This window comes from Atta cephalotes, assembly GCF_000143395.1.
Source record: "Atta cephalotes unplaced genomic scaffold scaffold00004, whole genome shotgun sequence".
In the NCBI taxonomy this organism is placed as follows: Eukaryota; Metazoa; Arthropoda; class Insecta; order Hymenoptera; family Formicidae; genus Atta; species Atta cephalotes.
Window position 1 is genome coordinate 3952096 of NW_012130068.1, and position 27013 is coordinate 3979108.

At 33.1% G+C, this 27013-nt stretch overlaps 2 protein-coding genes across 3 annotated transcripts in view; one reads left to right on the forward strand and one right to left on the reverse strand.

The window, feature by feature from the left end:
- The first annotated feature begins 734 nt into the window (after nt 1–734).
- Nucleotides 735–9867, forward strand: LOC105625940 (sestrin homolog). 2 transcript variants are annotated; one of them, XM_012207251.1, is made up of 6 exons: nt 735–893; nt 6832–7014; nt 7100–7268; nt 8063–8328; nt 8874–9248; nt 9781–9867. In XM_012207251.1, exons 1-6 carry the CDS (start codon nt 738–740, stop codon nt 9865–9867), a joined length of 1236 nt encoding a protein of 411 aa, XP_012062641.1. In that variant the 5' UTR covers nt 735–737. The 2 variants fall into 2 exon arrangements, with proteins under 2 accessions (XP_012062641.1, XP_012062640.1); XM_012207250.1 differs by having other exon boundaries at nt 738–893; nt 7100–7337.
- Nucleotides 9868–17886: 8019 nt separating this feature from the next.
- LOC105625941 (glutamate receptor ionotropic, kainate 2) overlaps nt 17887–27013 on the reverse strand; it is a 136192-nt gene continuing 127065 nt past the window's right edge. The window contains exons 13-19 of the mRNA XM_012207252.1: nt 24372–24629; nt 23334–23531; nt 22051–22276; nt 21519–21683; nt 21010–21110; nt 18989–19270; nt 17887–17976 (exon numbers count right to left, since the gene is read on the reverse strand). Of these exons, the coding sequence (XP_012062642.1) occupies nt 17887–17976; nt 18989–19270; nt 21010–21110; nt 21519–21683; nt 22051–22276; nt 23334–23531; nt 24372–24629 (1320 nt within the window). The remainder of the gene's footprint in view (nt 17977–18988; nt 19271–21009; nt 21111–21518; nt 21684–22050; nt 22277–23333; nt 23532–24371; nt 24630–27013) is intronic.

A 27013-nucleotide genomic window follows, 5' to 3' on the forward strand; every position in this document is an offset into this window, starting at 1 on the left:
TTTAGTTTAGTTTAATTTTATTTATTTACGTAGTACTACTTACCTCTACTACTTATTATATTAGTATTACTAACTAACTACTATATATATATATATATATATATATATATATATATATATATATATACATATATAAAAAGCCTACTTTTTTACCTTAAAAACTCCCCCACGATAAGTAAAGTTTGAAACCCAAATAGATTTCTAGCGTTTCGAGGAGAAAGAGCAAACAAACAATGATCAGAGATTTTGTGAAATGAAATTCATTTTAAAAAGTATTTTTAATTAAAACAAATAAAAAATAGAGTAAAAAAAGGGCAATTAAAAGGGCAAGAGCCTTAATACACAGTAATAGATGCGATTATCATATACATATATATATTTCGATTGTATCTATTACATAATATACAAAACTGAACGGTTCGGCTATATTCAAGCCATCCTCAGCAATCTCCAATCATAGCAATAATTGATAACAATTCAATGTTGATAACGTCAAAGAAATCAAGCAGCAAGCAAGTCTTACAGATTACCATATCTGAAGTGTGCGTAAACCGTCATTATTTTTAATTAACTTCATTTTCTTGTAATTTAAAAAAAATTTTGATGTTAAATATTTTGAAATCTTTCGCTTGATTACTATCGTATCTAATCTATTGTGCACCTTTAATCTACTGTGTTTGCGTGACGCTTTTGTTTACAGCAATATGTTTTGATTGTTACAGACGCATGTCCTGTTGATGGATGCATTCCTACAGAACAACAGGCTCGATCATGTTTCGAGGGTAATGTCCTCGCACCCATCATATTTGGAACATTTTCTTCGAACCCAGCAATTCGTTCTTCGGGGTGACGGTCCACTTCCTTATGACTACAGACATCTCATTGCCATTATGGTAAATTTGTTTTCTTTCTTGTTTTCTATAAAAATTTTGTAATATATGTAGTAAATCTTGAGATTAATTTTTTTATACTTCATTAATTGATTTTTCACAAGAAAGGAGTCATATGGGTCTTTAAGACGCACTAAAGTTTTATATTATTGGTTTTAGAAGATATTTAAAAATTTTCCACTATACAAAAGAATTACAACACTTGAACTTCATATAAATACAATAATTAGCCTTGTGAATAAAATAAAACTGCGGCAAAGATTGTGAAACATTATTATTCTAAATTATTATTCTAAATCATTGCTATTTAAAAATTAGAAAAAATATCTCAGGCTCACCGGGACTCACATGTTTCACTTAAAACTTACAGTTAGATATATTCCTGCGACTTTTATTGCGCTTTTTTATATACGTTTAATTAAACCGATAACTGGAAGGTAACTGGAGCGATTGAAAGATGTATACTGACGTTAACTTTAGGATTTTATCTTGTTCAAACTTTAATTCATTAATCTGCAAGATTTTAGATGAAATAAGTTTCTTTTTTTAAAAACTCTTTATTATTATTTTTTTTTTATTAAATGCTTAATTTTATTGAATATAATTTATATTCAATTGTAAGAGAATTGTTACTCATGAGCTAAGCTCTTCTTCGCGTTGATGATGCGTCTTTATTTTTTCTCTTAAGTTCCCTGATCACCCTCGACGAACGACAGCGGGTCACCGGGTCAAAGATTATCGCAAACTGAGTAAATGCAGCGCGTGTGTGTTTCGTAATACCACACATGTTCTCGTGAAAAGCAATTGGAAGATGTGAAAAATAACATTGACTGTTCCTTTATGATCTTTACTCGGTGATCTACGCATTCGTTTGCATTACTTTTAGCTATTTGTGCAGTATGAAAATATGCCATTTGTTGTATGAAATTATATAACCTTATCTTTTGAACATGCAGAAATACACGCGTAAGAATCATCTTGAAAACATATTTTTAATTGTAACCACGTTATGTCATAATTGAGACATAAAAAAAAACATTCAGTAAGATAAATGTTCTGTTTTTGAATTATATATAGGTTTCTTATTTTTCTATGAATGATTCAATTTTTATATTGAAAAGCTTGTTTACATTGCATAGAAGTATTTTATGGACTATAAATAACGCAGGAGAATGTCGAATCGAAGGTTCGCGTATAAGAATTTGACAAGCTCATATTTTTAAATAAATAAGTCATTTATCATTCACTGCTCAGAATACAAATTCGTGCGAGAAACAGGCTTGTCTAGATAACGCGCGCAAGTGAAAAAATAAAATTGATTTGCCGGTTTTACTTTGCATCTATAAAAACAAATTCACAATATGTTGAATTATGAAAATAACATGCATCTTTAAGATCATACAAGATTTTTTTATCGCTCTCTGAAATATTTTATGCCATCTTCAAATGTTTATCGGTCTCCGAAATATCGAATATTTTACAACTTAGAAATATTTTCAGCAAGTATTGGAGTATTTTTTCCGTGATATTCGAGAAACCTGTTTGTTTTTCACACTCAGTTTTCAATTGAATTCAAAGCGAGTTTATTAAATATATCTTGCCATTTTTTTAACTCGCATTTTTATTTCTTGCAAAATTAAGACGGCTTGTCAAAGAAACTCGTATCTCAAATTAAGATTCTTCTCTGTTTATCTCGCATTTGCTAATGTACAGTTGACGATTGAATATATATTTCCGTAAATGCATATACAAAGTATAAAATCAGAGAAACTACAGTGTTATTAGATATGCGATGTAAGCGCGAGAGCAGGTATGCAGATTCCGCAAACTGGTTTGCTCTAAATTGTTGAGTTAACGGCTGTTTGACGAGCATTTGCGACCGCAGCCAACTTTATTTATTACAAAATTCCATATTGTAGACTATAAAATTGCTATCTTTACAAGATACAATATTGAGATTACAGCTTCCGCTTTTGAATGATACACAGTCGCGATCGGATGTCATTGTGAGCCATTGCTCGCTTGATTCTATACTCAACTAATAATTTGAACAATTCAAATATTAGACAGAGACTTTCTTTATTACTTCCTCAAAACTCGAATCGAAAAAGTTTACGTTATAAAAAATATTTATTTAATAATAATGTGATATTCGACTGATCTAAATTTATTAATCGATTTAGATTTAATTGTCGCACCTTTCGTGCTTTTCACTCACGTAATCTTGGGACTTGAACTTAGTAATCTTAATTTGATATCTCGAGAAGTAGACTGGTGTGATAGACAAACTATCATCGTAATGTATCGATCGAGAAATATTTTATCTCGATAAAAGTGATGTGCGGACAAGAACGAAGTAAATTGTTAGACGCGGATGTGATAAAATGATAAGGTATCTGAAAAATAGCTTTTCTAATAAACATTGTGCTCATTTCTTCGAAATGTGATTTGCGATCTTTTCGGATTATTTATAAAAAATTGCACTGGAAATTAATAACATTATATAGGGGATAGTGATTTAAAAAATTCATATCAATATTTTTCATTTAAAAATAGAAATAATAATGAAAGGCAGTTGATTCTGTATTGATTTGTTTTTTAGTGTTATTATATAGATATATTTTATTAATCATTTAGCTATCGGACAATTCGCATGCAGATTAAATTATTAAAGAAAATACACTGAAGAGTTCTTTTTTGAAGATAAAAATCATTGTTATCGTGAATCACATCGTCTCGGTTTTGCGTTTATATATCTTCTAAATTAATGCAGATATAAAATTGTTGCTATTATCAAATATGTACGAAAACATTGATTACCATATTATGTCAATAATTTTAGATTGATTATATCAGTCATTTTAATGAGTTTAATAGCCGTCTATTTATTTTAAAGACGGTATGCATAGCACAGAAAAACGTTAACTTATTACAGTTATTATCAGGAGCGAATTGCATCAATATAAGTTTTACGATGAAACGTAAACCTTATGATAACAGTATATTATTTCTCGGAAAAGAAATAAAATGCTTTTCGCAAAAGTATCTCGATTCTATTTATAATTAATTGTACAAATAATACTGAAACATCGATATGGCAATATCGGACTGTCTGAGATGTTATAAAAGCGTTTTCTGCCAATCATTCGCACATATTGTTATTCTCGTCGCCGCGATAATGCCTTTACTTTCAGTGTTTTATCATCTTCTCAATCCCCGCGTGATAATCGAATGAAAAATGGAGATCGGTATCATCCGCCGGTAAATTTTTTCGCGCAAAGCACGATAATTAATGACTCGTGGATCGTTGATAAGCAAATTTCCGTAATTGATGAAATTGGCGTTACTCTTAATGATCGATTATTTATAAGGAAAGCACGCTAAGATACTTCCTGGGGAGACCTTCCCGAATGAATTCTGGAGGGAGGCAAAAATATATTTGGCGAACTCTGCTCTTATCGTGATTCTCGAATCGATCGATTTACTGTTCTCACAGTAAACATGTCTTGTTTGCGTACCTCATCGCAAACCCGTTCTCTCACTCTCTTCTTTTTTACCATCGTTTCTCTCCTTCAATCCTGCTTTTTTTCACTCGCGCTCGCTCTTCCGCCCCTTTAGCCATAGTATTACCATGTCCTGTCACGATGATCGATCGACTCTGTCAGGATCGTGCTGCATCCGACGCCCACGCGAGATTCCCCGGTTGGCGAAATGACGAGTCAGGGGTGCTAAACTGACGCGTTTCATGCCCGCGGGGCTTTGCAAAGTTAGTCACGCGGGAATAAATAGATCGTCGTCGAGTTCACGTCAGATAATTTAAATAATAGCACCTCAATTAATAGCATTTTTTTACTACGTAAAACCCATATTAAATTTTCAAAAATAGTTCCTTTTTTAACAGAATAGTGGAAAATTTAACTTAACGATGCGGCTAACCGCATCATTAACGTCTATTACAATATATTGTAACAAGACTATTAGCATACTTAAAATAGTAAATGCTCAATGAGCTCGTGACTCTTCTGTGTATCTTTAATGATACTTTTAACGTATTTTATTTTAACATTGATATTGATGGTTTCATTATTGCTTTAACTATGCTTGCGAACAAATTCTCTGGTTAAAATCTCTTTGCTATTAATTTATAAAACCGATAACGTGAAAATCTATGAAAGGTCACGGGATTATTCATAGTTGGGGATGCAGGATTGAGCATAGTGCATATATCCTTGAAATGGATGTTGCTGTTCGTCACGTGCTGGAAATGATTGTGAGCGTGATAACACGCGATATTGGCGGCCGCGACCTCGTGCAATTTTACGCTCCGATGCATCATCACGTCGTTGTCAATTCGCCTATCGCCAGTCGAAATTTGTTATTGAAAAATGCATACGGCAAGCCGCTACGGCCTCCCCACGAGATCGAGCCAACAACTCCGGCTCTCGTTCTCGAAAATTTCGTGGGACAGGAAACCCACCGTTTATCGTATGCGATGCGCGATATCGCATGTATCGTATACATGTGCGCAAATACCATGCAATAATGCATGGCAACGCTATCCGACACTCAATACGCGAATAGAAATTTCTCGCGGGGCAAAATTGCTTTCCGTCGACTCCGCGCGCTCATCGTTTTTATTCGACCCTTACTTCCCTACGGGTAGTATCTTATCGATGGACATCTGCGAACTAATTCTGCAGACCTGTATATCTGTTTATTGTGATGTGGGCCTGAGGTAAGCGTGATAATCGAGATTACAAGGCCTGCACCGTCGAAGCTTAACAGCCATAAATTAGTTGATTTATTATAGCGCGGGGTACGCATTGATTACGCTATAATTATATTACATCATTACACGACGTGGCGCATTTAATACATCTGAAACGCTCGTTTGAATCATATGAAATATTTTTATCGCGCATATGGATCTCGTCTCTTTAATACGTATTTAAATTGCGTTTTCAATCAACTAGCGAGTTGCTCATAATGGGAGGACCAAAAGTAGAAACGCGCTTTTAAAATACAGTTTGCTAATGATAGTCCTTCGTGTTCACATTAAGAATCTTAGCTTCAGATCTCTTACTCTCTAAATTCTTTGGAACGGAATCTGATTTTAGAGAATGAAAATTCTGTCATTCTTGAAAAAGAGTGATAAAATTTTCTTTAAGAGTGAAAGTTTACTCTTTAGATTGAGATTCCACTCTAAAGAATATAGAAAGAAATTTTTTTTATACATTAACAATAAGTGTGAGAATTTTTGAGCCATCAGATCAATTAATTAGGAATAATAGATTTCAGGAAAAGTAGATTTCAGAAAAGATCAAGTTAAATATGATCTATATAAATATTTCCCAAGGACCAATTAATTCTTTTTCTAATGCGTAAGTACAGTTATATACAGTTAGAATTAACGCAAACCCTTTTCGTCAAAGTACTTGTCAACGCTGCATTGTCGAAATGATGATGAAAATACATTAATCTGAACTGTATTTATATCATATGTATTTGGAAAAAAGTCGATTGGTCTTGGAATATTGTATAACACTTATTTTTCTCTTTTTTGTAAATTCTATCCTGCCAAATGATTCTAATGACTTTAAAATTTTTATATTTTTATAATTGTTAATTTTTGAATAGACTAAAGGATGTCTGAGGCTTTTCATTCTTAATATGGACAAAAGAAGAATTTGCAATATTTTAAAAACGCGTTTTTACTTCAGATCTTCCTTTGTCAGAATTACAGCTCCTTTCAGATAACCATCAAAAAATTTGTACGATCCCTTTTAATGATGTACGATTTAGTAGATAATAATCTCTCAATGTAGGGGAGACGATTACGTTAGAAACGTTGTCTGAGGGTGGCATTAAGCGTCGCGGATGATGCGAGAGAGAGATAAATTGACGAGAACAGGTTTGGAGATCTATCTTAATGTAATTTCAGGCTGCGGGTAGGCACCAATGTAGCTACCTTATAAACCTGCAGAAGGGAGAGTTCCTTCTTCAGGGCGGTGACCCCTCGTGGCTTCAAGGCCTTAGATCGATTCCGGGGAAGCTGCAAGATCTCTATGAGATCAACAAGATCCTAGCTCATAGACCGTGGCTCCTCAATAAATCGCACATAGAGGTAAGTGCGTGGGATTTCGAATTCATGCATAGAATTCACATGAGGTTCGAGATTAGTGATGCAATACAAATGTTTGTATTTTCAGAAATTGACTAAGGGCGACGATAATTGGTCCTTAGCGGAGGTTGTCCACGCGATAGTTCTATTAGCCCACTTCCACTCGTTATCCTCTTTCGTATTTTCTTGTGGAATTAACGAAGAATTGGATAACGTAACTGGTCATCACTATAAGGAGAACATCCAGGACAATAGTAGTAAGATACCGCCTGCCAAAGATAAACTCATGAGCCCTAAAAAGATCCCTAATGGAGACGGCAAGACTGGTATGTAATATTTAATATTTTATAACTTTTTGTTGACAAAATGGAATATCATTTGTCTAACGATGATTATGAATTGTGTAAAATTATTCATTTTTACATGGAAAGAATGATTTTGCTGTGTCCAAAATTTTCTAGATCTGAAAATAATTTTGTTGGCTGATGAAAATAATAATAACGTAAGAAACTTGAGATGAACAATTCTGTAAAATTAATCTAGTAACAAACTTACAATTTTGGGAATTAGCGCTGTAGAAAGTGCGATAAATATCAATGTTAATCTTTAATCAAGTATCTGACTTTTAATTAGAACAAATAGTTACAAAATTTTAATAATCGCTCGCAAACTTTCGGCTAATTTTTTAGTATATACCATTTTCAGTACATACTTCGACAAAATATGAGATAGATGCATTCAGTGTACAATGATCATGTGTGTTTGTCTAATCAATAATATTTCTCTGTGAAGTGGTCAATTCTTCTTTTTGAGACTTAACTAGTTAGATAGCTCGATGATGCCTGAATGATTGTGCAATTCTGTAAAAGAGTTTGATATTCTAAAAACTAGTTTGAGTCTTACATAATTATTTTCAGATCTGTATGCAGCTAAATTTTTAGATATTTTAACAAAACTGTTCTTTTTATGTGTAAGTTCATTTTTTCGAATATCTATTATATTGACAAAAAATTTATATAACTCTATAAATTGAAATTGTCATGATTTATAGAAAATTTACCGTCGCCGCCGTCGTCACCGAGCATAGTTGGCGAGCAGGAAGTCGGAGTGGAGACTCTGATGGAACGTATGAAGCGTCTCTCGGAAAAATCCGAGTCCTATCAGATCACGCAGGAGGAGCTTTCCAAGAGATTCGAGACTGTCGAGACGCAATCGGCCGAGCTGGCAGCAGCGCCGCAAAGAAGCAGCTCGGTTCTCGACTCCGATATCGGTCTATTCATCGAGGATCCTACTTTCATCTACCAGGATTTCGCCAAGGTGAGCCTCTACGGCGCCAGTTTTATCATATTATTAGAAACGGTAAAACAGTTAATCCATAGATACTTCGTATCTTAATTGAATTCATTTATGTTGATAATGTCAGCGCGATGTTATTCAATGTTATTCAACAATGTGGCGATGATTCCTCGCGCGTGTCCGTTGTTTTTGTATGCCTAAGTTAAGTAGTGTGTAATGGATTAGAACCGAAAGACGATATTCCAAGGTAGCGTACAGCTCATCCATGAATATTTAAGCTGACTGCCTGTACTCCGCGCGTACGGCTTACGGCTCCGCTCGCGTAACTACTATGAATATTTACCGCGCGACAACGTTATGTATTGGCTGACTTAAGATAGGCTATAGAAGGCGGGGCACAACGCTTACACCAGGCGTTAATGATAATAAAAAAAGTCGCTTCGCCGGTTGCTACTCATAGGATAGTATTCCCTAACATGACTCTATCTTTCACGAGACGTTTTAATACAACTTTTCTCATCTCTTGGTGCTTTCTTTTTTTATTGATTCGATGTTTTTCTTTCTAGCGCGGTCAGTTGAACGACATACCGACCTTCCGCGTCCAGGACTATTCCTGGGATGATCACGGTTACTCCTTGGTGAATCGTCTGTATAATGACGTCGGTAATCTTCTCGACGACAAATTCAAGACCGCATATAATTTGACATATTATACCATGGGCACGCACAACAAGGTCGATACGTCGCGCTTTAGACGGGCGATCTGGAATTACATACAGTGTATGTTCGGCATCAGGCATGACGATTACGATTACAATGAGGTGAATCAATTGCTCGAGCGTAGCCTCAAAACCTTCATCAAGAGCGCCGTTTGTTATCCAGAGCGCGTTACAAAGAGGGATTATGATCGCGTCATGAGGGAATTCAAACACAGTGAAAAGGTAAGTAGAATTATCTTTCAAATGTGCGATCTTAACTAAAGTAATTTAATTGAAAAACAAATGAGAACGTATATTCTTTATAATTCTTTAAAAATAAATAATATAATTCTTTTAAAAATAAACTACTTCAATTAAACCGCTTAGCTTCTTTGATTTTTTAAAATTAAAATATACGATTATATGGGTAGTATATAATAAGGTTCCATTTTTTATTTCAAATAAATAGAAATTTAAATAAGCAATAATTTATGTAGATAAGTTTGTAAAAGCTGACCATGTTAAATATAAAATACTTGAAATATTATTCCGATTATTCGGTTGCGAATAACTGCTGTCAATTTCGTGATAGAAAGTTAAGATTAGTTCGCATGAAATGCGGTATGCATTTGAAATTAGTTATTTAACTTATTTATGATAAAGCTTTTATCACGATGAAACAAGAAATATAAAAATTTATTCTCATATAAACAGAAGATGAGGAAATGAGATTATTGAATATTGTTAAATATCGCTTTTTCCTTTTGTTTTTCAGGTCCACGTGAACCTGATGATTCTAGAGGCTCGCATGCAAGCAGAATTGCTGTATGCCCTTCGTGCCGTGATGCGGTATATGACCTAAAGCGAAGTTCCGCGTCGCTCCCTCGTTTGTCCGCTGTCTGTCAGTCTGCAGTTTGTCGATTTGTTTTCTCGCGCCACGCTCCATGCCGTAAATTCGCAGACTTCATGCGCGCGGCATAGAAGGAGCAGACAAGCGCGATATCATCGAGTCTTATACAGAACATATGCACACACATATGCACGCGCTATCATAAGGCCGCTTCAACGTCGACTCGTGAATTGCGGCGATAGCGAGCAATCGCGATTCAGCGAGTGCTGAAAAAGGCGATAGTGGAAGAGCAAAAAAAAAAAGAAAGAAAAATGCTAATTGTGGGGAAAACAGAAGATCATAATATTTGGCCATTCAGCTGCGCTCTCGGCGCGATTTTTCCGATGGCGCCTCGACGACGAGACCAACACGTCTTTGTTTTTCATGCGGCTCACGAACATTGTTGATTGCACATTTCGTCTATTCGCGTAATAAAGTAGAATTGATGGCAAATGGAGTGTTTCTCCGCATTTGTTTGAGAGAAGATTGTGAAGAGATCATAAAAACAGAAGAAGAAATTGTGCGAACAGACAAGAAGACATGACAAGGAGAGGAAAGATTTATAATTTGTTTTGTACATAGACACTCGTATTTTTCTACGTTCGACATTATAGCAGACTGTTATTTGTGTGTTTCGTTTACGTTTCAGATCTGTTAAAAAAAAGTTTGCTCTCGCCTTAGAAGCTTTCAAGTCGCGCTTTTAACTTGACACGTAACACCACACATACATATACACATACACATTCTTATTATGTTTGCAATTGCGATCTTATACGCGATTTATTGAAGAAAACGTATCACCGTAACACGCATTCATATATCAAGCAAAAGAAAAACTTCCGCGCAGATATTTCGTTTCTTCTTTTGTGTCGGATGGCTTATTGAGAAATGGAAAATTAAAATCGTAAGGCTAAATTAAGAAAATCTATTAACTCTAATTCCGTCGTGATTTTATCCTTTGCCTCGGATCCGATTTGATTCGACTTTTCTGAGTTCTCATGCTTGTGACGTACATCTCGAGTTATCGGAACGTCGAATTGTCGCATGCGACGCAACGCGCGTCCTCGCGAACATTGGACCGAGAAATTGTCTTTCGCGCTCTGTATATATCTATATATATGTATGTAATGCGTTTTATCTTCGTTTCATTTTGACGATCCCGTAAAAAAATACCCATGAATGAGCTAACATAAAATTATACCTACTTACCATTCATCATACGCGTGTGTCGAGCAAACCTTAGATTGTAGGACGATTCGTAGCCGCGTATATGGGCGTGTAAATTATGTTACGAGCACGCGACCGCGGAGAGAAGAAATGCCTATCGGCTGTGTTTATTTACCGAGGGATGATGCGCCGCTGTTGTTTAGTCGAACGCAAAGAGCAAATTCGCTTTAACCCATGCACCATCTAAACCTAGGCTGCTTTTCCACCTTGAGATTAGCAATGCTGGAAAGCTACGTTCGCGTCGAGCTTTACACAAGAAGAAAATTCGTTTGGTGTCTCAAAAGAAGATTATTGTATCTAGATTCTTGTCTGATGGCTTACACTTGAAGAAGCAGGAAAGAAGTAGCAGCTTGGAAAACGTGGTTTAGGATTTATCCGAATTTTGCGTGCGCCATTGAAAGAACTGATCGATTTCATGTGAACACCAATTTCTCAACGCCCGATATTATGCGCGCGCACGCGAGGGCGCTTATCAACGAATTTCGATGCCTTCGGCGTAGCGTTCTAATGAAACGTTATATAGAAAGGAAAGAAAAGAAAAAGAGTGTGAGAGAGAGAGAGAGAGAGAAAGAGAAAAGTTTGATAAAAAGTGATAGGAATCGCGATGCACGGCTGATGGAGAAGCCCTGTCCCTTCCTCGGCGATTATTGATTGCAATCGTGCGGGGACGCTGTTTGTTCGATGTCAAAGTGTTGTGTATGAAGAGGATCGAGGCGAGGCTGTTTAAACAAATCAAATTCTTATAATAGATTGTTAAGGTATATACAGACACGCAACATACACACCTATACATATATACACATACAACACATGATACACACGAAAAGAATATGGCACAAACTATTACACGCGAAATATACGTGTTCTGTGATCGCATATATCTATATATATGTATACACACATACACATAAAAAAGCGAATATATATATATGTATATATATATAGATACATATATACGCATATTTACGATTAACTCGGCGAAAGAAAGGGAGGGAGAGCGAGAGGGAGAGAGTGGCAAGTGCGTATGAAGTACGTAATTGGAAGTTTGATGATTCTACCTGTAGCATTTGTAATTAGGGTGTCTCTTTATTATATAATTGTGCACATGTGTGTACGTATGCGCGGGTGCGTCTCAGATAATCGATTTGTTTACGTGCGTGCTTCAAGGACGTGATAATCAGTACTTTGGAATGTGAACGTGTTCTCCGTGAACGATCCTTTGATCTCGATCAGCAATCGACTATAAATGGTACACACAGTGAGTAAGAGATCCTACGAGAAAATTGAAATTGGTGTAATTTCAATAAATTATGATTATTCTGAGGATTGCAAAAAAAATTTTATTTATCATATATGTTTAATAATGTAACTTCATATATATAAATATACTGTATATATATACTACAATAATATAGAGTATATTTAATATATATATTTGGATTTATTCTATATTTATATAAAATTGTACATATATATATAGAACACACACACAAAATTTTTATTTAATATGCGTAAATACAGAGTAAATTTTTTTTCTACGAAATATTAGAATTCTATTGTGATCTTATAAACGCGTTGTTTAAAATTTTCTAGAAATTTTTATAATATAAATTGCTATACTTAATAACTGCGAGTAAACATGGAGATAATTCTTATCTCTACATCTGGATTTATTGAGATTACACCTGTTTCAATTCTTGGTCGATTTATCTAGTCTAAGTGACGCCGAATTACATTTCTCACTCCGGTGGTGAAGTTATTCCGGTGGAACAAAGTTGAATTCCAAAGTACGATTCCATGCACATAAGCGTAAACGCATATACGCACGCAGAGACACGTATGGATCGTCCGAATGATACGGAACCAAATGGATAATAAACAGCGAGACCTATCGACCAACAGAGCGACGCGTTTCCTTTTTTTATTTAAGCGACGTCTCCACATATCACATCAAGAGTTTAAAATAGAAAAAAAGAAACATTTTTGCGTCGCTTACAGTTCTCTCGTCGAAATAGTCGAATCGGTAGAACCAATAACTTTTCGGCGATCGAACTTTTTCTCTCTTCGCTTTGTAACGTATCTTGCCGTTGTTTGCGAGTAATAACAGAGAAAGAATGCGATTTTGCGACAAAAATCGCTGTTGGTCATGCTAATAGACAGTATTTTCAGTTTCACTCTCTCTCTTTCTCTCTCTCTCTTTCTCTGTTTCTTTAAAGTATTTCATTTTAAGCTCTACTCTAGAATTCTTTCTCTTTAGCTATCTCTCTCTTTCATTTCTGTTTATTTATCTCTTTTATACGAACTTGTTCACAATCGATAAATTTAGTGAATTCTATAATTTTTTTTATATTTCTCAAGAATGCATATATTCTCACATCAAATCGTCAGAGATCAAAATTATTAAATTGTATCATTTCTTATAGAATTAGACTCACTACGCGAAAGCCCAATACAGTTGAAACCAAAGAGATATGCAAGAAGTTGTGATCATCTGAATTTTAGTAACATATTATCTAAATTATTATCTAATGTGTTAATAACAAGATTAGAAATGTATTATTATTCGCAGAGCTTTTATGATATTTGATCGCCTTATATATCCAAATGTGGAAAACTAAATTCTTCGCGCGTTTAGTTCGTAAGTATCATGATTTTTGGCATTCATAATGAGTTTACGTAATTTTTTATTTCGTATTGAGTGAACATTAGATATAGATTTCGATGCATACACCTTTCTGGTCCATCATGGAACCATTAATAAATAAATGTTCGTTAAATCATTGTAATATCTACTCTATGCGTTTTAGGATAGTCGCGATGCTCTCAAAAACATCATCGCCGAAGATCACATCGGCACATCGAGAGTTATGTTATAACTTTTTGAATTTTATATAAAACTAATAACAATGTTTTTTTAATATATTCAGTTACGTAAAAAGAAACTAGATTTTACTTCAGAATTTACTTATTTAACACAATCCGAAAAGATCTACGTGTTCTTCTGTTCTTCTAACTTCTTTCTAATTTTTTCCTTTTTCCTCTTTTTTTTAAATTTCTGTCTCACAACTTTTTCATTTACCTCTCAATTTTGCATTATTTGTTTAAAGTTATCTATTATCTAGTTTATTTTTTAACATGCCAGTCTTAAGTTCTTATTTTATCCTGTTGTATCTTTAACTATCTTTTTGTTCTCATCAATTTTCATCGTTTTTTTGTACTGTTTATTTTATGATTATAAAAAGAAAATGAAAGAAAATAACAAACATTGATGATTGAAATCAATGTAGATAACAAATTGCAACATGTTCGCGATAATCGTATACATGGATTGATCTCATAATATGATAATCGAAAGAGAGAGAGGGAGGGAGGGGAAGAGGGAGAGGGGAGGAGAGAGAGAGAGAGAGAGAAGAGGAAAAAAAGAAAAGAGGAATACGCGCAAAGCTCATAGAGAAAAAAAGGACATTGTAACAATTACAGACGACGGTCTACTCCATATCTTTCTTTATTTTTTCTCTTAAAAATTGAGAAACGTGAGAGATTCTCATTGAAGCTGCACGCGAATGCCACTGCGGCGAGTCACACATCAAAGCGGATTATAATTTCGTGATAATTCTAAGGGGCACGGTAGAAAAGAAGAGAAAACAGGTAGAGTGAGGAAGAAGGTGCGAAAGAAATCGAGATTTTTATGTAGTGACGATTAAATAGGCGAAAGCAAAGTGCGATCAGACATCGTGCCAGAAAATGAGGCATTGAGATCTTTGATTTGACATACGGAAATATCGTTGTAAACGTCCAAGATTTGTCAAGGATGCCTTTATGTCACCGTATCATTATTATTATTATTATTATTATTATTATTATTATTTAAATATTTATTACTTAAATATTTTAAAATTTCGTTATTTTACAAATATTCCTGAGATGTTCGTATTATTTGAGCTTCGTGTTCCATGTTTGATCGTGCTTTATCTTTCGCTCAATTTTTATTCATTGCTGTTTCTCTCTTGGATGGCAGGACAAATCGGGATTTTTAGTCGAGTTGACGCCTCGGTAAAGTGTATAGTGAGAATCTTGGAGGTGGACGAGTAAAGAGCAAGAAAAAAAGTGAGGAAAAACAACAAGTTAATGTGTGAACGATGAAGAATTAAAAAAAATTGTAAAAGGAACATATACATGCGCGCGCGCGCGCGCGCGCGTGTGTGTGTGTGTGCGTGTGTGTATTGAATTAGTTCTAAATTTATTGTCCAATTGTCTCGAATGAGTTCAAACTCTTAAAAAGAGAAGGAAAGAAAGAAAGAGAGAGATGTGCACAGCCGAAAGAATAGTCCACCTCCGAAAGTCACAAAAAGCATATTAAAATAGTACATGCCACCTTATCGGGAATGATTGTGTGATAATTACAAGTGATTTGACTAGACCCCCTTCCCCTTTTTGAATGATCAAGCGGATTATTATCATTAAAGATGTATTTTTTTTCGATTGCACATCAATATCTCGGTGACTAGATCTAGAGCGCTAAAAAGACAAAAGTACACTTTTTTCTCATTTCACGCTTTAGATTTCAGATTTCGAGCTAATCGAGACGCGACTTAAAAAAGTACCCTTTGTAATAGTAATCCATCGGTTTTACCAACGAGGAAGAGATTCCGAGAGAAAGTTGGGAAGGAATTCCTTGCTCGCGAAGCTCGCCGTAACATCTCGGTCATGTTGATTCGATTAAGCCTCGCGGTCGTAGCTTAATCTTATCATGGGCCGGCACCAGCTCGCGATCTCTTTACGAGACTAATTTAGGAATTCTCGCTGTTTTGCGTATTCTTCGATAAACAGGTTGTTAATTTCGTTTTGTATCGCGTATATGTAAGACTCGAGCGGTCGCCGCCATACGTGCGGCCGGGGAAGGGGGTCGTATATGATGTGATTTCTTTTATATCATAACGAATAATGAACACTAAGAAATATTATAGTTTCATATAAGTGAGATATGTTATTTGTCATTTATTTTATCTCTTAATAAATGATGTTATATAAAAAAAGTCAACGGGTTCTTCATCTCGCCCTCTCCAAAAGCGACTCATCGCTGAAATGCGCTATTCTTCGAAATTATAATATTAGAAGACGATTCCTGCAACATTGATTAGCTGACTGATACTAATTTTAGTTCCACCATCCTTAAATTTGAAATATTGAAATTTCAAAAACATTGAATATTGAAATAGAATTTAATCACACAAGATTAAAATAAAATCCGTCGTAACATATTTGTCTAATTTCAATTAACTTTTCATTTTATCTAACTTCAATTTTTTAAAATTAAATTTATAATATTATATAATTTTAAAATTATCAATTTCATCAAGCGATTATATATACAGTCTGAAGAAGGTCAGGAAGAAGACAATAATCGCCCTCTCTCATCATACATTTATTCGCCGGCTATCAGCATATTACACCACACGTTACACATGACATCAAACGTCTAACAAATCGATTAGCGCTAACGATTACTCACTCTCAGCCACATTTGCATAAAATAGTCCCATTATGAATCTCACTGCTGCTTTTTTCGCGCGACGATATTTACAGAATACTTTGCGTGTACAATTACATTGTAGACAGTCTCTCGTAAAAAGAGAACGCATTTACAGAGCGTGTCTAAACGATGTTCTGTGCATGGATTGAACGTTAGATCTCGTGCGAGAGTAGCATGAATGTACTCCAAATGATATCATCAGAGATATCGGTGATTGCCATTGTAGATATATATCAGATGGTTTAATTTTACGAGCGTAGGACGGGTTGTTCATCATTTGTCATTCAATGTACTACTCTTTTCGAACTATGATGTCGGTTAAATTAGAATTGGAACGTGAGAATATCACGGATTCCTATCTCGCGATGATTGCTTCGCCGATGTAAAAAGAAAGTATAACCCAAAGATCTCAGGGGAAGCTATTTCACCAAATAAATTGTACCTTCATCAGGAACAATATAAAAGGAGAGAAGGATGAGAAAAAATATTGCTCTTCATTTTATACATCGTAAGTTGCACTTAAGATGCTCAAGACGCTTGGCGTACAATAATTTTTCAACGAAAACATAATTTTGAGGATAAAAATTTCACGGATCATTTAAAGTTATTACGTTAAAATGTCGCTGTAAAATAGCATTAACTTTTTTTGAGTACTTAACTCGTCGATCTTGATAACGTCGATTTTGATTGCTTCATAACGAAGAGATTTTTCTTTCGCAAAGTCGAAAATTAATATGCATGCGAGCTGGTCGTAACTTTTTAATTTAAGATTTTTCTTCGGTGTCCTGACAGTATTAAATCACGTTACCTGAACGTATTTGAATACTTTCTAAAGTGGTGAATATAAAGCGGCGGACGCTTTGTCTAGGAACAATTATACTGTGTCCCGTGAATTGATTAATCGTACAAAATTCGCGACGAGAAAAATCACTTTAGAATCACGTTATAATATTTTATCAATTAAGTTCAGTATACAGCGCCGATCTCTCGACGGATTTATCAAATGTGCGGAAAAGCGGCGCACGCGTTGCTTTACAAATACGTTTAAGCTCTTTCTTCGTAATCGCGAATGTCGATGACGAATATTTATTGTGCAAACACATGTCTATCGGATAAATTCCGACATTGTTGACAGAAATCTATCAACAAATCGTAATTGTTTTTCGCGAGATACTTTGTACTTGTTCCTGGTTATGATTATAATATGTTCTAGTGCTGGTCTTGACGTTGGTTTAATTGCCGTCATAATCATGCGGCGGTGCGTGATGATGCATATGGATGTGTGGAGGCAGTTCGACTACGGGTACGGCCAGGTTGCTTCTCTGTAACACAGTTATAGTTGTATAATAGTTGCATGAGTGTAACATCATAGCAATTGCACAGATAATACGCTTGAATGAAATTTACGGAGATCGAAATATTTTAGATAATATTGTAGTTGAGTTTTCTCTACATAATTTTATATAATGTGTGGAATCTCAAATGACTACTCTTATTATTCAAAGTTATTTTATTGTATATATAAATGCAACTCAATTTTTTACAACGTTTAATCTTCGTTGATTATCTGTCGGCAATTTATGGAATTTTTACATTACCATTTCTCAATTTAACTTCAGTAGATAATTGAATTAATTGCTTAAAGCGCTATAATTAAGATTCAATTGGATTCTGTCGATCCTTTAATCTCTTCAGTAAAACCTATATCTTTTACCACTGAATTATTCGTAAGAAAAAATGAAGAGATAATAAATCTCGTACCCATCCTGACGAGAAATAAATCCGCTTGCCAGATACACGTTAATTAAAGAACACTTCAATGCAATTATGAGTTTAATGAAAGTGGAGCACAAAAAGCTTACTACTGAATATAAAATATAATTGAATAATGATATGGCGAAGAGGAAGAGAGTTCTCTCTTAAATGAAATTGCGATATATAAAATTGATTTCGGGTAAAAGTTAAGGAACATCAATTCGCTGAAGAGATGATCAAAGACTCATAGAGGTTTACTATAAGTCTGATCTTAAGACTCGATCCAACAAATGAAATGATCGTACAGCATCTTAACAAAAGATATTTTGGATAGGTGTAATACAAATAAAGTTTGTAAAAAAATTTGTACATATTAAGTGTGGGAAAAAGTTCGTGGCGTTTTTCCCATTAGATGGCATTAAAAAAACGTCACAAACTTTTTCCCATACCTAATATTTTACGTACATTTTATTAGAAAAATGAATAGCCTCATTTAATTCATGTTAATATGTTGAAAAAAATAAGCGTCGCGCGTTGGCATGTTGATTAATAATAATTAATGAGCGAGGCAATCGTTACCTGGGACCTCATCCCATTTACGGGGGTGGCAGTGGGATTGTCCGGCGAGTAGCCGATCACGTGCGTAGAACATTTGTCGCAAGTACACCGTCGTCGAGACGACGCGCGGCAGCGTAAGGCGCGGCAGAGCTCGCGTGCCATTTCCGAGCAGAGCGACTCTTGCTGATTTGGTGGCTGCTGATGTTGCTGTTGGCACTGTTGTTGCTGCTGCTGTTGTTGCACAGCCTGAGAAATTCCCTGAAGAGAGCCGGAGATAGGCGTCGAAGGGGCTGGAGGCCTTTGCTACATCAGCAGCGCACAACAACGAATTATTTGCATGAATGACTCTTAATTAATAAATTAATTAAAAATTAATGACTTAATTAATAAAAATAAAATTCAGAAAAGGCGCATTAAAATATATCATGATGCGGGAAACATTCTAAAATTAGCGAAAAATATCGTTTCTTTGATATTTTTTCAACTATAAACTATTGAATAGATAAAGTAGCCGAAGATAAATAATAATGCTATATTAATTAAATTCCATGTGAAGTAGACTTTGTTTTTTAATAGAATTATTATATATTAAGGCATAGTCAAAAATCTTAAATTTTAATATTTATAAATCTTTTTTTGATTTTTTTCAAATATATTTGATACAATAAGAATTATACATGTATATGTGGGGGGGGGGGCATCCTAAAAGTAAATTTCTTAGGAAAAAAAAAACAATTATGAGTAACTTGTGCATTGTAGAGATGTTTCATTGGAATATGTTGGCAATATTTTTTTATTTATTGTCATCTTTATTAAAATCATACATTGAGAGAAAAATGTTTTGTATTTGTAACTATAATTATATATTACTATATAATTATGATGATTATTATTATAGCAATAATAATCATAATTATAGTAATATGTAATTATAGTTACAAATACCAAACATTTTTCTTTCAGTGTAAATTAGCTGAGTAAATTTGAATATAGATAGACGTCAATACAACGGATCCGAATTACGTATGGTCATTCGATTTGACTACAAAAAATAAAAATGTAATAAATTCAACATTACCTTCAAAGAAAGATTTTTTTGAAAGTCTTTTTATTTCATGGCATCTTCATTCAGAAAGACGAACATTTATTGACATAACATTATTGAGAAGTCATCTACTATTATACTGTTCAAATCTTATACTTAAAAAAAATGTGAGTGGTAAAAATTTTGATAGTGACGATGAAATCAAAGATGAAATCAAAGATGAAAGTAAAATCACGACTCCGATTTAAGAACTCGTTTTTTCATATCATTGGTATTGAAAAACTGCTGTTATAACAAGTTAATTTATTGCTTAAATTTCAATGGTAACTATATGGAGAAGTAACTTAAAGTTCAAATTAATAAAATAAGTAAATTTTATAATTGATCTATCTTTTATTTTACTTTCTTACGATAAGGAAATTTATTTTTAGGATGCCCTTCTTGTATATAATACTGTTATAATAAATTTATATAATATATAACACTAATAAATTTGTGGAACGTAATTTTTGGAGATATTTTATATCAAATCATACACGATAGAAAATTATCAGGCGATATTTTTTGATACACGTATTATTTGAATGTAACTTTAGTGAACGTGGTTTATATTGAAGCAGACGGATTCATAAGAAGTTCTCTTGATAGTAGAACGGACCTTTTTTCGCAACTGTATTTGGGATACTTGCAGTCGAGCGGCATGCTTCAATGATCGATGAGCTCATGCTGATACGATGAAATCCATGATGTAGCGATGAAACAAAGTTCAGAGAACGTCATGCAACGTTTACGCATACGGGTCACATGCACATCTCTCAAAGTTAACGGTTTTAATAGTTGATAAAAATAAAGCAACAAAAGTAGCTTGAGAATTAAACGCATGCAATCGTGTTTGTCGGATTGCAAGTAGTCGACAAGTAGAGTCGTGCAACGCGAACGTGCTGACGATTTTATTGAAATGAATTTCAGCATTGGTTTCTAAGGTTGATGCACTCACCCGTTCCGCCGGTGCATTCCTTTTGGAATTGTAGCAAAATTCGAAAATCGCTATGAGCACGGCGAATGCCAAACCGCACAATAAGACCACGAAAACTCCTCCTAGACACAAAAACATAGGACATTGATGCTCAAGCGGATAAGATATTGATGTATAATATTAATAAGAAAGAAATATTTCTGCACATATAAATTAAACAAGTAAATTAAAAAAGTATTTAAATTACACGCTCACATAATTCGAACAATCCATCGTAGAATTTTACTAAAATAGACATATTTACATTTACATTTACATTTACATATATTAATACAATATTATTCATTGATTAAAGAGCGTTGTATCCTTTAAAAAATTTAATAATTTTTCTTAAAAATAATAAACATAGAAAATAATAAGAAATTATTGCGACTATAAGAGGGAAATTCTTTGTGTTATGACTTTACCGAGGAAACTCATGATGCGTATAATTCAGAGTTTACGCGCTATTCTCCGAGAAAGACGCTCACCTATGTTGTCGACGCCTAGAGAGTTGGCTTTATTCTCCTTTCCCTTTTCCGTCCTCATACAGGTATCCTCGGGACTCTTCCACCATTTGTCATACAGAATCTGAATTTCGCCTTTCTCTTGCAATTCCAGAATTGCTAAAGATATCTTATCCCGCCAGGGCGAACCTGCAAAATTTTTCGGGAATCTTAAACGCTATTAAGTAGATAGTAAATCCCACAAGCAATTTACGCGATTCATTTTAACATAATTAATAAATTAAAATTATATTTTTTATTTGCACAATATACTATCGTACAAATAATACAGTTTCATTTTTATTTATTTATTTTATGAAATATAAATCAGAGAAAATAGCTTGAAAATTAAAATGAATATTTATACAAATATCAAATTAAAAAACATTTATTAATTTGTTAAAAAATATCAAAATCTCTTTTTCAATTATCATTCAATAAACTATTATAAATTGAATTGTGAAAAATATGCGAAATTTTTAAATAAAAGTAGATATTGATCAGTGTAATAGTTTACCCATGGGTGTAGCAATTCCATATCCTTTGGTGTCCAATAGACCACCAATTTGCGTGAGATTGCAGTCCCTCTGGACAATGTAATCCAGCATAGTCGACTCCATCAGAAAGGCATAATCGCCGTGAAGGACCCGCTGAATACCTTCTTCGTATGTTGGAACAAATACCGATGGCTTCTTGTTCTCCATAAATCTCCACATCTTTTTGTACGTTTCGACCATTGAGTCCTTGAATCGAAATTCGAAAAGCAGAAAATCAAATTTTATTATCGTCATAATTCAATATCGTAATACTCGTCGTTGCATAAATTTCGCATATTAATTTCAAATATTGTTTTATAATTAACTGCCAACAGAAAAGTTTTTGTAAGCTAGTGTGAAAGATACGATGTGATTAAAATTCTATTCCCGCGTGAGCGGAAGCGATTATCATAATAATTGCAAAATAATTACTTTTGTATCGATTGCGCGGCTGTGTAATGCATGCAATCATCTGATTATTAACAGACTATAAATTGGACATGAACTCACATAATCGTGAAAGTATTAATACATAGGGCTGGATTTACATAGATGGAGTTAAATAAACTGTAGCTTTTGTGCTATTAAACAGCATATCTTTTTAATATTTTTATCATATGATGAAAGGAAAAAAATCATAATCTGAGTTAAATTCAAATTTAGAGATTGTAAACACTGTCAAAATGATGGTGATTAAAGGAATGATGATCAATTTCTTGAACTTAATAACTTGAACTTAATATTTTATTATTTTTAACTTCTATGCACTGAAAAACAGTCTGGTTGCATTAAAATTTTAGTTAAAAATAGATAAATCAGAATTTTCTGATTGAATATTATAATATAGTTGATAGGATCAGAATTTCTGATTGATATGATCGGAATCTATTGATTCAATTAGAAATTGTTATCAATATCGAATATAAATTAATCCATTTCCATGGTTAGTTTTAAAGTAACGTCCATATTGACACATATATGTACTAATAATAATAAATAATAAACTAAATTTTTGAATTCAAAAATACATCTTTCCTGAGTCAAATTATTTTACTCCATTATTTTAATCAAATTAATTATTATATTAAATTAATTACATTGAGAGATTAGAACTAGTGATGACTTATTAGAAATGATTAAAAATTGGATATAATTTGATATTATAAATTCAACATTGCAGGAGGAAAATTGCAAGATATATTATAGTATCATTATTCTACCTATTCTACTTATTTATATTTCAACTAAATAAAATATTAATCACCCTGAAGAAAGTCATCGTGCTTCCACTATCGAGAGTTCCGTATGCGATATCCGTCTGACTGGCGAGATCTTCGGCGTTCTCTATAGGCGTGATCATTCTTTCCACTGTAAGGAAAGCTGCTAGATTTGCAGTATACGACGAGATGATGATCAGGGTGAAGAACCACCATATACCACCCACGATACGCGTACTCGTAGCCTGATAAAATCATTATCAAGATTCACCGCTTCGATTCAACAATTAAGCTTTATAATTTATTGCTATTAACTTCGTATTAATTTTGAACAATGATGTATCATAAAATTGATTGATAAATGATTTTAATTGCCAATATTAGAATATTACGATATCGTCTTATAATTTGATAGCAGATCTGATAATAATACTTTCAAATTGTAAAAACGTTAATTTCTCATTATGCTGAAAATATATCAATATATATCATAATATATCAATACTCTTTTTTATTTTTTTTTGCGTTTTTTATTATAACTTTTAGGCTTCCAGGAATTAACACGTTTCATTTTGAATAGGAACTTTTTAGTATTTGAAAATTAATTCAAAAGCTAAAGTTCTGCAAATGAAAGCTGAAAATTTTTCGAATAGGAATGTTCGCGTTGCTTGTTGAGAAAATTATGAAGAATTACGTGAAAGTGTCTGAAAATAGGATATTTCATACAGATAATTATTTTAAATAAAGATAACGCGTTTAATTAGAATAGGAATTTAATTAAATAATAATTATCAATGAGAATACATACATTTATAATATCATAAAAAGATCTGACCTTTAAAATAAGAATCTATTATTACGAGAGTTAACTCACGAGTTCGTATGTCTATTACATATAGATAAAAGCAATATAGCAAGATCAATGAATCTGTTTATAAAGTTAATTATGATAAGATTAATATAATGTTACATAACAACTTCACAATTTACATATATCACAAGAAAATCTATTTCGCATAATGTTTGCATTTAACTGATGCATAATGTCTATGATATTAAAACGGGAACACGTCGCAAACACAAACCTTGGGATTTAGATCGCTGCCCTGTTGCATGAGAGTTCCAATGGTGAACCAGAAGCTATTCGATAGGGAGAACTGATTCTCGACGATTTCCGTCCCGGGATGACACGGATGGGGATTATTCCATTCGTAGGGGCTAAATCGCGCCACGACGAACATCGTCACTGATACTAAAACGTACGCTGCCAGAACGTACAGCCAGATCTCAATCGCTAACGGATTCATAAAGGAAAAAAGCCGCGCCTGGTGACGGGTCGGAACCTGCAAACAATTTGAATTTTTTGATTTTGCTGCTTTTTTTTGATATCTTGCCGCCTTTCATATGATAAAATTCTATCTAGAAAATATATTAGAAAAATTGATTCTTTTATGCAGTCACCCGCGGAACATTATTCTGTTTTTACTTTGCTTTATTTAATGACATTGTTGTCTAAGTTAAAATTATATGATAATATTAATAATTAAGTAATTAAAATATAATAGAATTTATCGTCGGAAATTTTCTGTTCAATTTGTTTTACTATATTCGGTATTTTATTTTAACGATCAGATGCATTTTACTTATTATTTTTTACTTATTATTTTTTACTTATTATTGTACCTATAAAGAAAAAAAAGAGAATACGAAAGGGAATATGAAATATGCATTAAGCTTAATTAATTTTGCGTAATATCAGAGAGATATGTGTAATGATGAAGAAATTTTGCGCGAATAATTTAACAATTCTTAATTAGCAATCTTAATTAAACGTAATCTTAATTAAACGTAATATCGTGAAATCAATTATTTTACTTAATGTATCCAAAATTTACTTTGCTTACATTGAAAATATTATCCAATTTTCGCTCAAGCTTTTATAGTTATATTAAACTTTTATATTTAATTAATCTGGAATTTTATACAATGTGCACACTTTACAGACTATCAATTATTACTACCAATAATAACAGGAAAAATTTTTCACAATAATTTACTACGTATTGGTAATTTATATATAATTAGATCGAATTTGTCAAATTTAATATATCGTAAATATTGCAAATTAAAAAAAAGGAAATATATGTAATATTGCAATACATCGATAAAAATACAGTTAAATTTATAGTCAATTAAAGTAGCAAACTGTCAGTATATTTGTATGTTGAAATCGATCTTCTCGATTTTTTCACAACACATCGGTAGTTAAATGCATGGTATCAAATTCTTCATTTTGTACAGCTCTGCGGGAGTGGAATTGGTTGATGTAAAATTTAACATTGCTCTCGATAGCAGATGTTGATTCCGAGGAAATAAAAAAAACAATGTAGCAAAAAGCATAGTCATTGTTACTAGTTACAACAAAAAGAAATAATAAAAGATCATTATAAAAGTACGCTGTAGTATGCTATATACATAATAATTCAAGAATGTATAATTCAAATCGTAATAGATCGTAAATATCGAGTGTGGAATCTAGATGGATAAATAATGGGATGATAAAAGATATATAGCTTTGGGAGTAGAAATAGCTACAAATTAATTGCAATAAAACGATTGTTTTATATTAATTAGAAAACGAGCTCGCGATCAACGTTGATTGGTGCAATCAACGAAAATTAATGTACTCAAATAAAATGATTCGAAAATATCATAAATTAAAGTATAAGCAGCTTAAAGACATTATTGCATCTCTTCAATAACGTTTACAAAGTACATTATATGTATTATAATCAATAAATATTATAATCAGTACCGAGAACAGGTTCGTGGCATTCACGAAAAGAGGCCGCGCCTTTTGTATTTGCCGGTAGAAAATCTCATTTGAGCAGAAATAAATTTTCAATCCGCATTAAAAGCTAAGCTATCATCGTCAACGCGGCGAGAAAGCCTTCATCGTTAATTAATTTATAAGATAAGAGGTCCACTTATCGAGTTTTTCATGCCTCGCCATTATGGTGAAAATGGAACTGTTTCAAGCAATTAATTTATCATATCGTACATTACAATCAATTTTAACTAATATTCATATCGATTATTTAACAGAAGTACTTAAATAGAGAGCTTCCAAGGATTCTGCCAAGTGTAATACGCAGTCTATAATTAATCTTGCAGTGAATCGCGATGAAAGATCACCACATCATTGCCGCTTGACTGCATAATGGTGACTTGCTTAATTATCTTCATTAAGCAGTTGGCTTGTGCCATCGGAACTAAGACGAACAATTTCATTCAAAGTTTGAACGTTGGCGTTGGAAAATACCAAAACGATATAATACAATTGACAATTGTATGTTTATTATTATTATTATTATTATTATTATTACTCACGTCAATTGAAAAATATATAAAACTGAAAGAGAGTTCATGTAGAAAAAAATACACAAATATATATTAATATATAATATTTGGATACAGAAATTTAAAAAGCTTTTTCCTTAAGAACCTAAGAAACTTAAAAACTTTATTTTATCGATTTTCCAAGAAGTACTTTCTAGAATATTAGAATATAAAGAAAGGTTAATGTACTCAAATAAAATGATTCGAAAATATCATAAATTAAAGTATAAACAGCTTAAAGACATTATTGCATCTCTTCAATAATGTTTACAAAGTACATTATATGTATTATAATCAATAAATATTATAATCAGTACCGAGAACAGGT